The sequence below is a fragment of the Pogona vitticeps genome, chromosome 7, assembly GCF_051106095.1.
Source record: "Pogona vitticeps strain Pit_001003342236 chromosome 7, PviZW2.1, whole genome shotgun sequence".
Taxonomy (NCBI): Eukaryota; Metazoa; Chordata; class Lepidosauria; order Squamata; family Agamidae; genus Pogona; species Pogona vitticeps.
In genome coordinates this window covers 6,186,144-6,205,414 of record NC_135789.1, presented here as the reverse complement: position 1 = coordinate 6,205,414, position 19,271 = coordinate 6,186,144, and the positions used below count along the sequence as shown (strand labels likewise).

Genomic DNA, 19,271 nt, shown 5'->3' with positions numbered 1-19,271 from the left:
CCACTACCACTCACTGTGAGTTTCCACAGGCACCGCCAGGATACAAACCCGGGTCTCACAATCTCTAGTTCGACACTCTCTCCACTACCCCATACTGACTCTTATTTATTAGATACATTTATATCTCATCTGTTCTCCAGTGATTTCAAAAGGCAAAGGTCACCCAGGGAGTTCCATCACCCATTAGAGACTAAAACATGGGCCTCCCAAAGTTGGGAGCCCCTCAAGCACCCAACGAAAACCATGGGGCCTCTCAAGCACAGGGTTCCCTGAGACAATCCCCACCCCGTTCCTGCCAAACCCCTAAAACAAGACGTTGAGAAGAGAGCTGGATTGAAAATGTCTCCTAAAGGCAACACCTCAGTTACGTTACCCCTAGTAGGGCGATTTGTCTTCTCCAACAGGAGAGTGGGAAACCACGCAGAAAGTTTGGTGGGCCAATCCTACCCACCTGCTTTTGCAACCCTCCTTCCTTATGTGAGACCGTGCCTGAAAATGAGATGGTTAAAAGCTTGCAGATTCTTTTGGCCTTCTATCTGTTCCGGGAAAGGCAAGACCCGGCTCCAAGTCAATCCTTTTCATTGAACATCTCCCCCATTATGAAACTTCTTGGCCGTTATGGCAAGTCCTAATCACCCCTTTGACGTCTCCTATAGAACCAATGCTCTTGTAACGAGTTGTGAATTGCTAGCTTGCTTCCAGGAGGACTCCCAACAATGATCTCCTTCCTAATTAAGCTCCATTACGATAACAGAACAGACCGGAGTACAACTTTGCCGAGATAAATAAACAATGCAAATCAATGGGCTTAAATGATTTCACATTGTATCTTTTAATAACATTTTGCTGCTTCCACCAAGCTTCCTCTCCACCCCCACCTCTATCGTCCTACTGATCATTGATCCACCGGCTTTGACTGCGAAACATTCAATTCTATTTTCAGTTTTGCCGGCTTTCACACTCCATTAGCATCTGCCAGCATGGAACAGAAAGCAACAACAGCTTTCTCGAGTTCCTGAGAATATGCAAGAGGTCTCTTACTTATGTAACCAATAAATGCCATTAAACATGAAAGGTTCCTATTGGCCCTTCACTCCAAGAACAACAGTTGTTTGTTTACAAATTCAAACCAAGTTGAGGTTTTGGTAATAAAATGCTAGTAAGCCAGAGAGCAGCTGGCAAAGCGGAGCCCATCTACACAACTGATTCCAATCCCATAGGTATGCCTTCTCTTCCCTCCATCTTGCCCTGTTCTGCTACCTCATTGTAGCTTGGAGGTGTGTGAAGTGCAGAGGTGGACAACTTGTAATATGTGGGTGCAGGCAACCTTAGGGGCCCATACACAGTCCACAGCAACCCTAGGCCAAGCAGAGCCCTCTTACTTTCCCCCTCTAATTCAGGAAGAAATTGACACAAAAGGTCATTTTATGACCTCTAGGGCATGTAGAGGACAATTTGGCCATGTTTTAAGGGGCTTCCCATCCCCACAACAGGGCTTGAGGATGCTTTTTTTTTTTCAGTTTAACCATCCCATTTCCATACAAATTGTGGTAAAAAGCTGGTAAAGCTTTAGCTATGGCCACAATGCAAGAGTACCATCTAAGAACTGGCCTAGCAGAGTAGAGAAAGCTACACTACAAAAAATATTGACTACCTGGTGTGCTAAACTGGCTATAGAAACTAGGAAGCTGATGGCTGAATCTCTCCTTAAAATAAATCTGGGATTTTACCCACTGGCAAGGGATGGGGAAATGCTCGGTTGGCAGCAGAAAGAGGAAACAGAGGCACCACTGCACCCAGCAGATCTTGTGTCACCACCTGATATCTTAGGTAACCTGCTGTAGTCTAGCATCCAGGTAGGACTGGAGCACCAGTCTCCCTTTCATGAAATCCTCCCACTAATCTCAGCCTACTGGGTCTACAAATTGGCAGCTCCATATCTGACACTACAGACCATTAAGAGAAATGAATGTGTGGCTCTGTACTACCCTTGGAGTTCTTTACCTCCTCACTGAAGCGGCTGTTCTAGCCAAATAAAGTGGCCCTTCCAATGGACTAGCGGACTCACAGGAAGGCATTGGGTCCAACCAGAATCTATCAGGTTCTATCCTGGCAACCATACATGCAAATTCAACAGTTAAATAAATGTTGGAATACGAAAGGTAATTTATACAACACATGCTTTAGCTATTCACCACAAAATCTTCCATTAGCTTATAAAGAAGGGCTTTTTAGAAAGGCTCAGTAGAATGTATTTCAACCTTGTGTGTACAAAGCCAGTTACCAAGAAGCTGGTTGGGGATTTGGAACGAGGACCAAACAATATCCATCATAAAATGAGGCCAGCTTCTAAAAACATTGAAAACAATTTGAACAGGTCTTCCATACATGGCCAAGAAATCTAAAAGGAGAAACAATACTGGTGTATATTCCGCCAGAATAGATCAAATGGAATTTTAGAAAATACACAGAATTCCCTCAGTCGAAAAGCCAGTGTGAAGTCTGTTCCACTAGAGAAGACCAAAACCAGCCAAAAAGAGTGGATTATAGCCTACGGCTATAATCAATCAATCACTCAAACAAACAAACAAATTAAATACATAATTGCCTCCAAGACACAGAGCACATTCCAAACACAGCTAAAGTGTACTGGTCTTGCCTTACTGAAGTTTCACTTAAAATCAAACAGCAATTAAAAGAACAAGAGTAAAAATGGATCAGAAAATCCAAACTGCAAAGCATGAAGATTTATCTCCATTCTTCACTGAGGGCCATTTTTTAGACATTGTTTTTAGAATTAGGGGGAGACTATCTTGATGCAAAGAAGTGGTGGGCAGCTGATTATCATTCTGAAATGACTTTTTTAAAGCTCTGGACCAACTATGTAAACCTATTTCAACTGGAAAAGTTGGGAATTATAAATATAAAGGTGGATGGTTGGAGTTGGATCTGGTCTCTATAAAAAGCATGCGCCTTGAGTGATGGCCCACACTCAGGATTACACATAATATAAACATGGGTGTTCCTCTTAAATATTATGAGAAATATCTCTGGATAAACAGAGCTATGCTCAACATATCAATTTTTTTAAGCTGTCTAAAATCCCAGCCTTCATCATATCTTGCAGCAGTGAATTCCACAAGTTAACAACACGCTCCACAAAAAGTACTGGGAGTTTGAAAATCTTCTCTATTGGCTGCTCTCCATATGCCCCAGTTATTTTGCAGAAAGACATATGGTCAAAAAGACCAGGCCAGTTGACATCTCTTATAGCTTTGTGACAGACAAGATTAATCATGCCATCCTAGATTGGATGCATGCAGTTGGGGCATTTAGCTGCTAAATGATACCATCAATTCTGTTATGATTTTATAGCTTTCTGTCCTGTACGCTATCCTTTTTATTAGACATTGTCTGATTTCCCTGGAGCGGGAAAGAAATTCACTGAAGACAATGAAACAGCACCATGGACAGCAGCAGTACGCTGAAGGGAACCACAGTCTAAAATCCACTCCTATTTTAACTCTGGACTGGCCAGTTCAGACAGATGGATCTTAGGGGAATAGCATACAATGCTGCCTTATACATAGTACTTCTATGTACCACATTGATCCATCTATTGTTTTGTTTCATTCTGTTTATACTCTGCCTTTCTCTCAAGGAAACCTGCAAAACATACATACATATTAAAACATTAAATAAAAATAGGACCCATTTTGCTTACACAGTGGTGGAAGCATTTGCCTCCTCCTTCACACAGCTGGTTGTGCTCTGGTTGCAAAATCAGGTGCCCAACCAACAACATGACCGACTGCCCAAAGAGGAGCTTGCTGGAGTTCCTTTTGTTCATTCACCAACACTCGGCCATTCAAATCACAAACACAGAGACATTAGAAGAATCTACTGGAACAGAAAAGTTGAATCCTCTGCTAGAAACACCTTTCTTGGCATCCTCTTCAGCTTGTCAAAAGCTTGTCTGAACAGAAATGTCTGCCTGTTGGTGGAGGGACATGAAGGAAGCGGGGCTGGCCTCCCCTCAAAGGGAGTTCCACAGCCTGGGAGCTGCCCCTGAACAGGCCCTCTCTCAGATCCTAAGTGAACCTGCCTCTGATGGCAGTAGGATTAGGGGGGGAAAGGACCACCCCCGAAGAACATAAAACCTGATGAGGTGCAAGGTTGCTCATCAAAGTCAGGACTGTCTACTCTGACGGCCAGTAGCTTTCCCTTATATAAAGTGGAGGTATTTCCCTATTAGGAATTCCCACTGCTCTTTCTGGTGAGCCATTCAACTGCAAAGGGCAACTTCTCAATGAAAGCTAGGAGAGTAACTCCCCTCAGCAGTCTGATCACTGTGCATGAACAGGTATAAAAGGATGTCTTCTTATAGGTTTCCTGGATTTTGCTGTGCTCAATATCTTTGATTAGTAATCAGTCCTACCTCCTTGGCCATCTTGATTTCTCTAGACATCCTGACCAGAGCGTAGGAACGTTACTATTCCCACAATCCTCTCTCCAGCAAACTTTCCCAATCAGCAGTAGGAAGGTTGCAAAGCGGCAGCTGGAAGCCACAGCTATTAAAAATCAAACGCTATGCAGAGTTCAAAAACAGTGGTCTGCCGTTCACCTCAGATTTGCATAAACTGATAAAGCTGTTATTTTCCTTTTAAAATCTAGCTCTGCCTTGATAAAGAACTATGTGGACTGCCTTGGCAAAATCAAACATTTTCTGTGGCCAAAACCCCTTTTGTATGTTCAGCTCAAAGATGGATTGCCATGGATTTGCAAATGCATTTTTATAGGGAAAACATACATTTCCCTCTTTCCAGGCATCTAAGGGGCCACTTTTTGAAAAATGAATGGTGTAAATCTGAAATGCTCTAAGACACATTTAGTGATAATCCATATATTCGTTCTGCTGGTTTCTCCAGTTTAAATCTTGTGATGGCGACTCTGAACTCCAAAATGACAGCCTTTCCTTTCTTAATCCTCAGCTTCTAATGAGTTTTTTTATTGAGTTTTTAAAGGTGCTACGCTAGTAAGGTTAGTAACTGCTAAACCAGCAAAAAAAAAAAAAGGGGGGGGAGAGAAAATGAAAGAGAAAAAGAAGGAGCAAGCTTATTAAAGAGGATCGCTCTGCAACAGAGATACAAGTTTCCCCCATTGTATTCTATCTGGTTATGCGAAACATCAGAAATGCTTTATTCCTGAGGCAGATCCTTGATCCATCTCCCGTTACTGGCAGCTGGTGCCCAGGGTATTAGAACGTAACTTTCCTAGCTTTACCTAAAGATGGGAGGGATTAAACTAGCTTAATTGGTTTAAATCAGCACTGAACCAATCTGCAATCAATTCATCTCATGGTGTAATGAGCTATGAACCCTCCAATAGGAATCTACCTTATCTTGGGGTCAGATCATTGTTCCCTCAGGTTTAATACTGTCTACACCTGAGCAGCAGCAGCTCTAGAGAGTCTCCATCGGAATCATGCCCACGTCTACCCTCAGGATGTGGGGATCCAGATCACACCTTTTTGTCTCTCCCCTGTTCTGCACAGGAAACAGGCCACCCTGTGCAATCTGATGCCGCATGATGTGTATCCTGTGCACGAAGGGCACAGTTTTACACAGGAGTTGTACTCATTCTGCACAGCTTGGTCTTCCTTCTGGGGAAAAAAATGACCACAAACCTTCTGAGGAATTCTGGAATTTCTTGAGGGCAAGAAATCTTACCCCAAGAAATCTTCCTGCCAGGAGATGAAAGGGATCCCCCCCCATTTCTTTCTGAGAGCCAGAGGAAAGGGTTTCACATCCCTAGAGTACATTTGTAGGCGAGTTTAATCATGTATGATCCTGGAGCTTACAGGATGTTAAGTCCTGCCCAGCAGCATGCATCTGCTGATCCTGCACAGCACTGACAGCTGAGACTTAAAAACAAACAAACAAAACAACCTACAGAAGCCTCCTTCGCTAGAATGTCTCTGGAATCTTGTGTTGCAGATATTCTCTGTGGATCTACACTTGCAACATGCACAAAACTAGAGCATGTGAATACATTGTGGTTGTGTGAGGCGCAACCTCTGGGAAAGTGGGTAGAGACAGAGGATGGGAGGAGAAACTGTCCACAGTGGCACCAGCTTTGGCATAAAGTCCAAGTCGGCCACCTTGGGTTCTTTTTAAGGAGAAAGGTGGGATAACAATATTTGAAATAAAGAATTTATATATATATAACATTTTTGACAGGCAGAAATGTTAGCCATGAACTTCAGAACTCAAGGCAGAATGGGAGATAGGTGAAGGGTTGGAGGCCCACTACTGGATGAGCCTGCAGAATAAGGATATTCAGTTGGTGCAAACTTTGCTTCTTTCTCCCTCTTTCAGTTTAGTAATCTCCAGAGGGTTTTCCTTGTAGAGGGGAATGGTGAATAAGATCGACCAGAGGTAGGGACTGTTCAAAGAACAACAGGCATCTTGAGCTGTATCCTCCTTTTTTTTTTTTTTTTTTTTTTTAAATTCTGAGATGTTTTAGAAAAGCCAGTGGCATCAAAGGAGCCACCTGGAAAAGAGAAAAGCTGCAGCAGGCACATCCTGGCCTTTAGGAAAATCCTCTTCCTCTGACCAGTTCGGTATGATCTTGGCTTGCATCTCACCAAAAGTTTCAAGGAGCAAGGCAGGCAGCCATCCAGCTTCACATTTCACATGCTTTTGTCCATGGAGTGAAAGGAATTGCTTTGCCACAATAGATTTTCCTCACCTTATGTTCTTGCGTTTAGCGTGCTTTGTTTTGTGATTGGTTGTTGGACAATAAATGGTTGATCCGCAGGCCTCAACTGCTGAGACCCGCATCCCTATGGAAATATCATTGTGCAAGGGAAATACAGTTGATCATAACCCTTGGTGTCTAAGCTTACCCTACTGAGTCAGAAAATATGACATGAGCCACAGCTACATATCAAATGAAGAATTTGTATGGATAGGCCTAGTGGCCCATTCTTGCTGAAGTGCCAAGCAAAGCAGAGATCCAGATCATGCACTGGATCTGACTTCCGCTTCCCTCTCACAAGGGGAAAGCTTCATACAGCCAGAATGGGCACTGGGGCCGGTGGCCTTGGCCGCCACTCAGATCACTTGCAATCTCTTGGACAAGATGCTCCAGGTACAGAAAAGAACCTGGGCTAGAAAAGAAAGGTTGCTGATCTGAATGAAAGCAGCATGTTTGCAGCTCACAAGGCTTGTTGATGGAAGAGTCATGTCTCCTCTCTAAAATATACACATTTGCAAGGATTGGGAGGCGTTACTGGGAGAAATCAAATGTGCTCAAAGCAATGTGTAGATTAAAAGTGTGAGTGGCTAGAGCGCATGCATCAGTTAGGTCAAGTATATAAAATACAGTTGAACGTTAGGAAAAATGCATACAATGTGTGCACAGATTTTGTGTGCCTAACACACACACACATGAAGTCTGCAATAAGAAGGGCAAGGGGGGGGGAATCTGTTAGGATTTGAAGGAAAGCAACATAACGTGAAGCTGAACTATTTTCTCATCACTGCACAAGAGGCTGAGAAGTCAGCCTTGCCAGGGAAAGGGGAGGCTGCTAGCTCGGGGCAGGAAAAGGTGCTCTAGGTTAAAGTAACTTTTCTCAGAAACTTTTCCCATCTTTGGCATAACTTTTGGTCTGATCAAACAAAGAGGATCAGGTCATCCAGTGCAGCCCTTGCAGTCAAAAGCAGAAGACCTCCAAATAACAGGGACAATGTCATGTTGGTTATTCGCACCCTACTTGAGCATCTTCTTGGAAGTAACAGTTTAGCTGCTGTCTGGGGGAAAAAAACAAGCTTGAGCCAGAGCAACATATCCTGTGAGATGGGTTTTTTAAAAAAGGCCTCTGGCTCCCAAAAAAGTCTAAATCTAAAAGTGAGGAGAAACAGAAGTGAAGAGAAACAGAAGCAAAAGTGAAGCTCTGTTTCGTATCTAAGAAAACAATTGTGGAGGATCAGCAAGGCAGGCTCAACCAGCTTTAGGAAAGGAAAATGCCATTTAAAAGAAATCCTTCTCCCTTAAGCCTCAGTAGACACTCACAAACACATATTGCTTCCAGTGCATACGCAGTGGTGTAGTGGAGTCAAGACTTGCAGCGTTGAAGCCCTGGAGGTTTCTGATTAGCAGGGTCTTTACCTTACCCACCATTCCGCACCTTCCCTGTTCGCTCTGAGCTTTGTTATAATCCCCACAGTAACAGGTTTTCTTAGAAGCAGCCAATTGCAGTGCTTCCCAACCTTGACTTCCCCAGCTGTTCTTGGGACTGCAACTCCCAGCAGCCTTCACCCACGAGCTGTGCTGGCCAGGATTACTGGGAGTTTCAGTCCAAGAACACACAGGTTACCCAAAGTTGGGAACCACCGGTGTATTGTTTCAAGCAACCCTTGTTCTATTGCAAAGTCTTAGAGACTGACTTGGTCATGAGTGAGCAATCAGGAACCGGTAACATCACAAAAGATCTGCTCCTTGTTTTATATCTATGGACCGGTCTGATGGCCTGCACGCTGGACTGTCTTTTGGGGGGAACGACATTAGCCCTCGGTATTGTCAAGATGAGCACCTGACACTTACAAATGTGTCACTACCGACCGTACAGCATCTCTTGCTATGTCTTAGGCAAAGGATGGCAGAATGAGGTTTTGTAGGAAAATGTATGCGTGCGTGCATGTGCATGCATGCATGCGTGTGTGTGTGTCTGTGTGTGTGTCTGTGCAGACAGGGAAGAATTCTTTCTTTCCTCAGCATATCTGTCAATTTCAGAAACACTTTTAGATTCTGCTGATGCCGTGGAATCATTTTTGAGGCGAGCGGCATGCTACAAAAACCACACCACACACGCAAAGCAGCTCTGACTCAATTCCCGGCAGCGCCGCAAATTACACAACAAGAGGTTTTGCGTTGTACCGCACTTTGCCGATGTTCCTTTAATCTCCCCACCCCACCCCGCCTTCAATTACAAAATAGGTCAGGGCCAAAACACAGAAGAAAGCATCAGAAATAGCCCCTGTATGCCTAATGACAGATTTCCTTCCCTCCCCGCCCCCCCCCCGGCGCCCCCTGCCAAAAAGCCGAGCCTGTCACCCTGACAGGAGTAATTTAGCAATTTGTACAAGATAAGAACAGTGACGGCGCTCCAGATGAACAGATGGTTCCTGCATTCTGAATCCTCCCGTAATGTAAAGAAAATGCACAACGGCTCAGATGATGGTTTATATAGACTCAAGGGACAAGACTGCCGAAATGTGCGACCAGGAGCCCCGCCCCCTCTCAAAACCAAGCTTGGCAGAAATCTCTCCAGAGGCAAAAGGGCCTGTCTGGTTGAACATACCTGGAAGCTGAGTCCTGTCTCCACCAGACTCAGCAAAATCCAAACCAAAAGGAATGGAAGGGTTTGCATGGACAAAGTGTCAAGACGGAACTCGACAGGCGTTCCTGGGCACGTCAGCCTCTCAGGAAGGGATGAATGATGGCCACATTTTCTCTCCCAAGCAGGGAGCGCTTCCAACGGTCCTGGGACTTGTCCAATGGGTTTAGAACAGGTGTTCTAAATGCCTGCTCTAAAGGGAAGGGCAGACTTCCAGATGTTCTTGGTTTGCAACTCTCACCAGAAGTGATGAGAAATGCTGGAAATTTCGATTCAACCCTTTGCCCATCCAAGCCCTGGTGAAAGGAGACCCTTGCACTCCACCAGCCTTAAGGCAGCTCTGGAAGCACATTCGGGTGGAGCCAGGGCTGAAGTTCGTCGGGGCCCACCTTCTTTCTTTTCTTTTGGCCAGTCCTTCTCCTTCACCCTCCCTCTTTCTCTTCTTTCCTTGCTTCTGCCAGAAGATTTGAACAGGTGGCCTTATTCATTCATGCATTCATTCATTCATTCATTCATTCATTCATTCATTCATTCAATTTATACCCCACCCATCTAGACCAAAGTCTACTCTTAGGGAAATAAGGATAACGATTACATGAAATTAGACCGCAGGCCACATGCAGCCTTGGGGCTGTCAGTTGCCTCCTCTGCAAATTTTTATTGTCCGGGTTCTTTTCTCTTTTTTTAAGTGTACCTTGTCTCTCTTTAGAAACAAATTACAGACAAGCCCAAACCAAGCAAATCCTCAGTTGCATAAATTACAGAAAGGCAGATCAAACCAAAAATAAGGGACAACAGGGCAAAAAATGGTAAAATGCTATCCCTCAGAATTGCTTGAACATCTGATTGCGAAAGAACCAACAAATCTTGTTGTGACATTTTGTGTTGGGTCTCTCTCTTTTTTTAATGGGGGCTTATTCTGGAAATCAATAACCTTCAAGTGTGCTGTAAAGGTTTCAGAAGGGATATTGATTCCGGAGTCATGTGGCAGTGATGGGAAGTGGCAGTAGTCACAAAACATGGAACATATGACCTTTGATGGTAATAGTAGAGTGGGGAAATGAAAGGACGGCAGCCAGGGAAGTATTTTATATTTCAGTCAAACACTCCTGAACACTGGGACGCACCCTGTCAAGATGCAGCAGCTGTCGAAGGGACTTACCTTGAACATCTGCTTGACTTTCTGCCGCGGTAGGTTGACGTTGAGTTTGTGCATCAGCTGGAGCACTTCGTTAATGCTCAGGCTGCCGTCGCCATTCTTATCCGCTTCGTCAAAGGTTTGTTTCAACCACATTTAGCAGGAGTCAAGGAAAAAAAGGAAAAAGTCCAAGAGAGCAAGGAATGGAGAATGAATATGAATCTGTATCAGGACATTTTTCCCTAGCGCTGTTTCACCAGGAACTGAAAAAAACCTGAGAAAGACTAACCAGGAAATAGAATAAGAATGAGCCTTATAGCCGTGCTTTCATGCCGCAAGATGGCATCATCCAGTCACTGGGAGCAAATGTGGGTAAAAGTGAAATTGACGAGTGAAATATGCCCAACCCGATCCCTAATAGATTAGTATTAAGGGGTTTTTAATTATAACTTCCAGATGTCTCCCAGTGACCAAGATGGCTGGGGAATTTCTGGTAGAAACCCAAAACAAACTTTTCCAAGGTTGCCCCAAAGTCCACCCCTACTGCGTCTTGCCCCTTTTCCCCTCTCCCTCCGGCAGGATACTGGTCTCTGGTTCTTTGCCGCTTCGACAGGCTGTCTTCATCGCTAATCCCGGCCATCAAGTACTTAAGTCCTGTGATCCAGGTCCGAGCTTCTTCTCCACTGGATGACACCAGGTCCAGAGACTCCATGTGATCGCCGTAGTAGATGCTGAAGCAACAGTTGGGGTCGAAGCTGCCGTCTGCATAGCGCTGGAAGATTTCTGACTGTTTTCCCTCGCACACCTCCTGGATGGAATCTATGGAGACTGAAATATTCAGGGAAAGGAGAAACAAGAGAACCTGTTAAGAGATAGTACTTGGCTGCCACCTTGTTGTAGGAGTAATACAGGGTTAACATGGAAGAAGAAACATGGTTGACATCTATATTTGGCACCTGGCATGAAGTTGATAGTTCTCTCCTTTGCTCCTCACCCCAGATTTGGAGTCAGTCATAAGGAATGCTTTGACAGGCCACTATTTGTGATGACTGGTTTCTGTTGGGCTTGATGGGACACAAATGGTATTGAGCCACTTTATGTGGCTGGAGGTGCTTCTAGGTCACAGTTGCTTCCTCAGCATACATCATGTGTATTTGTCCAAGATGCCCAAAGTGTTATCTTCTGCACTCCTATTCCATTAACAAAGGAAGGCCCCTTCCACTAACTAACAGTCAGTGAAGAAGTATTCTATGAGAAAAGGGACCCCACGTACCACTACGGTCCTACTGAGCCTCGTGGTGCAGTGGTTAAACTGCTGTACTGCAGCCAAAATTGTGCTCACGACCCAGAGTTCAATCCCAGAGGTTCACCCAGCCTTCCATCTTTCCAAAGTTGGTAAAATGAGTATCCAGCTTGCTGGGGTGGGGAATATAATGTGTAACTTGGATAATTAACTTGTAACGCACACCCCCGAGAGTGCTTTAGGCACTATGGGCCGGTATATATGGGAGAGGACTCTGGGAATTGTGACCCAAAACAGTAATTACCCTATTGCTTATCAGATCCACTACATTGTATATTTTTAAAATGGGACCTTAAGACTTTGTGTCTTAAGCCTTACCATTAACCGTATGACTCTGATATGGGATTCATAAGACAGTGTCACTGGCGTCCTTGCTTACATTACATGTTAAAGGGCTACCCTGAGCTTCTGGGTGCATCTGAGAATACAAAGGACTGGTTCTGAATTCCTCAGCCAATCCCCAAGGATAGATCTCAGTTTGCTCCTGTACATGAAAAAAAAAATCTGTAGATAACAGCATTTTAGAGATCATACAGATTTACAGAGACGGGCATCTATTCCACGGAACTTACTTTTGGCCTTTTCGTTTTTTCGAGAGGGTCTCCACCGAATGCACGATTTGTGTTCGTCCAGGTAATAGAAACGAACCAGACCTTTGGAGCTGCCCCGGAGTTTGATCATCTGGGTACCAGCTTGCATGGAGCTCATACATTTTTCCACTATGAGGGAAAGAAAAAATATATATATTATGCTGAAATAAGTAACAACTAGTTTTCCTATTCTAGATATTGTAAAAGGCATTTTTACAATATCTGGAATACAATATCAAAATGCAATGAAAATATTGAAGTTAGGAAGGCCCATCACACAACGAATTGCAAGTTGTTCTGTCCAGTCATTTCCAGCTTAGACCGAACCTGTGAATTAATGACCTCCTAAAAGTCCTATAATGAACAACCATGCTCCAGTCTTATAATCTGCAGGTTGTGGCTACTTTTATTTTTGTTTCTAGCTGTTGGGAAGTTCTTATCAGAAACTGCCAATATATTCTTGATAGTTCTCAGCAAACAAGCCACGCTATTTATTTTTTAAAAGGACCCCTTCTTTTTGACCCTGTACAAGAATCTTAGAAAACAATGAACATGATTTTTTTTAATATTTAAATCTCAGTCATTCACTAGGATTACTCTTCTTGTGTCATGACACAAAATTAAGAAAACTGTAGGTGTATCTGCACTGCATCGTTACATCACTGATAACACTTCAAGTGCCACCAGTGTGACCTACAGAATTCTGGGATCTGTAGTTTGGTGAAGTTCTTAATAATTGTCATCTGTGGTTCAGGTTCTGCAGATGTTTCTGACAAAAACTGATACACAGAAAGAGTGTTTGGCCTTCATGGAAACCTTTGGATAACAAAAGAGTGGTTGCATGGAAGATGGAGCAAGCTTGCTTTCTGTAGCTCCAGAGGGCTGGAGATGAAGTAATGGATTCAAATCCCGAGAAAGGAGATTTTTGACTCGACGTTGGGAAGAGGTTCTTGACAGTAAGACCTGTTCAACAACGGAATGGAACAACTCAGAGGGTGAAGGGCTCTCTTTCACTGCAGATCTCCAGCTCTGCAGCTGAGCAACTCTATGAAACATTCAAGGCTACCAAACCCTGCACAGTCCTAACAGACTTGGCGTTGACTTACTTCCAAAAAAGGCACACACAGACCAGCATGTGTGCGAACGTGCTGCATTGTTTTTACTTCTCTCGTAAAAGCTGTGGAGTCATTAATGTTCACAAAGAAACATTGTTCTGAGATACCAAGATGCTCCTCTTTGTGAACTCAATTCCGCGCTTCGCCAGGCAATAGCTAGAGAGCCTGGCAACATCAGCTTCACTTCCTAGGCTGCACAGCATCAACACTGAACAGCTGATTCCCTCCTACTGGGGAAAAAAAAAGAATGGAAGCATTGCAGATGGGAATGACTGTCGGCGCCTGGTACTGTTCACAGAACACCCTCCCCTTTGGCAAGAAGGGGTGTGGAGTCATGACGTCAGGGCTGCTCTAGACTTTTCTTTATACAAACAGAATACTTCACTTGAGGAATCTTGGCACGAGGATACAGAGGTCCCCAGACCCTTGCTTTTTATTACTCTCCAAACAAGAGTTGCTCATACAATATCGATTTTCAGCTGCTTTTACCAATACTGCTTTCCAAAGGCAGATCAAGAGACATCGTCTGTGCGACACCAGGAGCAACATTCCCTTTGTGGGAGAAATAACTTACAAAACTACCACTCGCTTTTCATTGCAACAACAGCAAAGAGGTGTTCCTTTAAAAATAAAATGCGGCCATGTCTGCCTTCGAATGGTGCAGGCATCCAAAGGACAAAAGGGCCCTGTAGAATGTCTTCTTGCTAAGATCAGGGAAGGAAAAGATTCCTTTAGAAAACACTACAGGTCCCAGAATGCCACAGACAGCAGGGGCTCACAGTACTGCTGCCGGTGGAATGCCAGGACTGGTACTCCAGAGAATAGCTTTAGAAAGCTGGGGTTAAGATGGAGCACCAACAGAGCACAAAGTACCACTTTATGGTAATCCATGTTCCTTCAGTGCTCTGTCTTAACCAAAAGGACCTGTGAATCAAGAAATAATAAGAAGTGAACATTTACTCTACACTGAAATCATATTCTAACAATCTTGAGTAAGTCATGAACGTGCAAGGTGGCATCTAGCTTTGCTTTTGTGAGCCAGCTTGCAAAGCAGCCTTTCTCAGGAATGGCTGCGACATTGTGTGTTACAGTGGAGTTGGTTTCCACCTCAGTCACACAATTCCTGTAATGCCACAAAGAAGAATTAGTGAGACCAAACACCCATTGGATGCTCTGCCCCGCTTCCCACCATAGCCAACCAGTTAGCACCAGGAAGCTCGCAAGCTGGAATCGGTGGCAAGAACTCCCTTCCACTGCTGTTGCTCTCAAGGTAGTCAGTGCCATCCTCAAGATGGGAAATGTTGCCCGTTAGGGATAAAGAAAATAAGGTTCCTCATGTATGGCCATGGTGTTGATGATTCTTGAGCTGCACTATAACCACCATGAGTAACCTTGCTCTATCCACATTTTCAGGTTTTTCTTGAAAGCCCAGCCATGCTTATGGCTATCAGTCTGCTAAATACTGCTAAATATCTATCAGAAATGAAGGAGAACCACTTTAAAGACAAACTACGGGGCCGAAATACCTTCGTTAGCCCAGGAGTAGAACTCTATCATGGGAAGGTTCTCAGGATATGAATGGCAAAAGTGAATTGGTACCATAGATGAGGGCCAAAGCAAAGCAGGGGAGTGGGTGAGATCCAACACAATTCTTACCCATTTGAACCTTCTCCTACCAAGAATGCAAAGAGTGGCTCAATTCTGTGTGTGTTTGAGGAGTATAACTCAGCACAACAGCTTTCCTGCTTACAAAGCATCGCTCAGTTCTGCTCAGGTACTTAATAACTTTTTACCTCTGTTGGAAGAAGACACTTGCAAAGCAGATAGAAAAACCCTCAAGGGCCCAATTTAGTCGCCCTATAGGTTGCTTACCAGCCAAAGGTTTCCATTTATTGATCCACTGGTAGGTTAGACCCTACATTCTGTTTGCTGGTCCAGCCTTCTCTATTGATGCTGCTTATTTATGAGGCTTCTGGGCTACCTCTCAAAACAGAACTATCCTCCCTCATCAGCAAAACTACATATATATAAAAAAGCTTTAAAACAATAAACAAAATTCCCAAAAAAACATTTAGCCAAAGATATTTAGCTGCCTGAGGCAAAGCAGCCAATGGTACTCCCTGCTCACCTCTCAAGGCCAATCAAGGTATTTCAGCACGTGGGGCAAAAAGTCCCACCAGCATTTCACCCACCGCTTAGAGCAAAACTGTAACGACAAGGTAAACAACTCATAATATACTGCCCTCTTATGACATCTGAAACATGCTGCCTCAGATGCCTAATGGTAAGGCCAGCCTACTATTGTAATATTTAAGATTCTAAATCAGAGTCTCTGAAAACTACAATCACAAAACCATTATTTTACCATCTTAACTAAAAGCAAAGTGTTTTTTTTTAACGAGTCTTAGGGCCACGACAACTCTGAGCTGTTTACAGACAAAGCAAGAACCCAGTTTCATCATTCATTGCTCATTTTATGCTTAATGTCTCAGTACTGACTGAATGGCTTTATTGAAAAGCATTGCTTTTAAAATGGATTTGGGTAATTACCAGGTGGTCATTTGATCTGTGCTGGCTTATGTATATATGCAAATAATCCCCAGACAATATGGCCAATGAGTAATGAGTACAGATCTACTAGAAGCTTGAGGAATTCAGTTTTGATAAATGCAAACACAAAGCAGATTGATCTGCAGCTCCAAAGGCCATATACAATTTCGACGTTAGTTATCTGCTGAATCTCAGACACATTTCTCAGCAAAAAATCAGAATGAACATTCATTTAGAAAAGTGTGTTTTGGAAGGAAGTATATTGAGAAACGCAGTTTTTATTACAAATTTAGATGCTCTTAGCATTCTGCTAACAAAGATTTGGAAAAAAATAAAAATCTTACCAACACATCTCTGACATTTTATCAAACAAACCACACATATTACAACATTTGTGCCAAAGAATGAATGCACAGCTAACTCCAACCTCATTGTATCTCACTTAGTGGATAAACTCTAATATATAAGAAACAATCTTTTCCAATAACTTGAAGAGCAGAAAAACTATACTCCGAAGATTATACAGAATTGTAAACCCACCTACCCACCCCCCAGATGACAAATGGACAAAGCTGTCATTAAATACCACTTAAACCCCAAAGCCTTTAAGACATGGTTGTCTTGCATGGCTGAGGGACCTAAGCCACCTTTGCCACCTTACCTATCTGGCCCATTTTCCATTTGGGTGTGGCCACAATGCTTCCGCCGATCCAGAAAAATTCTTCTGCCAGGCGGGCCACCGAGAATTTATTTTGGAGCAAAGGAGACCGAGAGAGATCCATGTTGGACACCCAGGCCGTTAACAGTACTGGGTGCAAAAACTTCGCCTCACTTTCGAGAGGTCAAGCAGCTACAAGGGTCCAGCGGAAGGGCACATATCAAAAGGAAAGCGTAAAAAACCCAAAGAAGAGAAACCCCCCCAGAAAAAAACCCCAAAACTCCGCCGTAACTTAAAACATTGATCCAGACTGCTTTGATTCACCACCAATTTCTCTCTCCTGGCTCCCTCTGTCCTTCCAAGCGTCTGGAAAACAAACCCTGAGATTGTTTTATTTCTAATCCAAATCATTAGGACTTAGATCAAAAAGTTTTTTTTTAAAAAAAAATTAAATCCTCGTGTAAGATATAGTCAAAAGGGGGTAAAAAAAACATGGGACATTGTTAGTCCCCATCCAGGCAAAGTGGCAAACGGAAGGATGGAAAGAAAGGCCTCTGATTCATGCAGATTTCTGTCCCTTGTCATCGATGCTAGAGAGCTCTCTGGGTGCTGTTACTCCAAGCCACAGCTGTCTCCTCTCCACGCCGCTTCTCCCTCGGACAGCTGAGAGTTCATTCCTTCGTGCACATTGGACTGGGAACGGGGCTGAAATGCTGTTGAACATTCTATGCCTGCCCCCAAACTTTGGACAAGGCGCAAAAGGGGTTGCTTCTCCATGCCGCAGAAACAGAGAGCTTCAAATGCCACTTCAAATCCATCTCGGCAGCTTAAAGTCAACCCTCAACTAGATCTTTATGTTGTTGTTTTTAAAAAGGCAGAGAGAGAGAGAGAGAGAGAAGAAGAAGAAGAAGAAGAAGAAGAAGAAGAAGAAGAAGTCCAAGCCACTGGATCAGAAAGGCATCTTTTAGGCTCCTTCTTCTTGCTCAAGTCTCAGGATCTCTAGAAGTGCTTAATCAGCATCTTGCGAGGAAGAAAGTTTCCAGTACAGCAAGAGAAGGAAGAGAAGAAGCTATTCTTGATCTAGCTCCAGCAACACATGTTTGCCTGAAAGCCTAAATCCGGTGTATATGCTAATCCCAGAGCCACAGCTTCTGTCCTAGCCAGTCAACGGATTTGTGTGTGTGCGCGCGCGTGTGTGCGTGTGTGTACGTACGTAGGTCCGTACGCACGTACGTGCACCACAGCCACAGGAAAATTAAAACAGAATGAAGAGCAGAGGGTTTGATTTTGCTCTGCTTTCTGGAAGGGCCAGGCTCTGCCTATCAAAGGGTGCCTGGCAAAACTGATCGGTCCCATGCAGAAAACAGAAGCTTTTCAAGTCGTCCCGAGTTTCAACAGAGGCGACATATGCAGGCATCTTTGGGTGTTGTTGCTTCTGGAAAACATTTTCTAGCAACATCTGAGGCATTAAAAATGGCAACACCCATTCAAAACAATATTGCCCACAAGAATTTTTGTAGAGCACGGTGTGGGAGGGAAAAGAAGCAGTAATGCTTCATTCAAGATTCTGGATCGCATAGACTTCCTAGGATTGCCTACATAACTATTTTCTCCACCATCCCAAGGTCTCACCTTGCAAGACAGTTATATATGGTGCTTGAGATAGTTTGTAAATAAAACAAAATACAAAATAAAATAAATACATGACCTCTAAGCTCCAGGCTCATTACAAAAGAATGCAGAAAATTTCATCTGACTTACATGAGAAAGAATGAAAGTGCTAAATACGTCTTTTTGGCATTCTTCCTGATACCCCTTAAGAATCTTCATCTTCTTTCCATGTTTTATTAATCTCTAATTGTGCAGAAGGAAAAAGCACAATCTTCCTTCTTCCCATTCTGATCACTTAACTCTAGGGGAGGGATGTAAATATTCAGTTAATTCTTTCCTGCCAAAGAGAATGAAAAACTTTCCCCCCCCCCAAAAAAAAAATCTTTCTCACTGGAGAAAGATTTGAAGACCTTTTTTGGCATTTTCCATTCTGCAGCCCTTTTTAATGAAAAAGTTGGAAGCACTTGTATATGCAAGCTTGGCACTTTGCTCAAAATGCTGAATTCTCAACACAAAACACAAGTTTTGCCCACAAAAACTGCTGCCACCTTAGAAATAAGTGGTAATGTTTTCTCTCATGTAGAAGTGAAAAAAACCTCCTCGTGGCTGATGTTATGATAAGATGTCTCAATTGGTCAACACACAGAGATTTTTTTTTAAAGCCAAGAAAGTTTGCAAGTGTTTGTTACATGCTTATTCTAGACACACAGTAGCTTGTTGTTGCCCCTGTTAAAAAGGCAACACCCTGAGCAATATTCACAGCTACACACACTGCAAAGACAGGCAGATAATATCTGCCCATAGAAAACTAGCATACTAAATAGAAGGTGAGACTGCCCTTAGCTTGTTTTCTATGTACAGGGATGTGAACAGGAGCAATAATGATGTTTATAGTTGGAATGGAAG

General features: G+C 43.5%; 1 protein-coding gene across 2 annotated transcripts in view; it reads right to left on the bottom strand.

Annotated features, from left to right (window-relative positions):
- PLCH2 (phospholipase C eta 2) overlaps positions 1-17,392 on the bottom strand; it is a 111,490-nt gene extending 94,098 nt beyond the window's left edge. Inside the window, exons 1-4 of one of the 2 annotated variants that reach the window (XM_072977661.2) lie at positions 16,758-17,392; positions 12,414-12,560; positions 11,123-11,366; positions 10,563-10,692 (exon numbers count right to left, since the gene is read on the bottom strand). In XM_072977661.2, the coding sequence (XP_072833762.2) occupies positions 10,563-10,692; positions 11,123-11,366; positions 12,414-12,560; positions 16,758-16,878 (642 nt within the window). In that variant the 5' untranslated portion in view covers positions 16,879-17,392. Of the gene's footprint in view, positions 1-10,562; positions 10,777-11,122; positions 11,367-12,413; positions 12,561-16,757 lie in introns of those variants that run through there. The other variant, XM_078379106.1, reaches the window with a different exon arrangement.
- Positions 17,393-19,271: the final 1,879 nt, after the last annotated feature.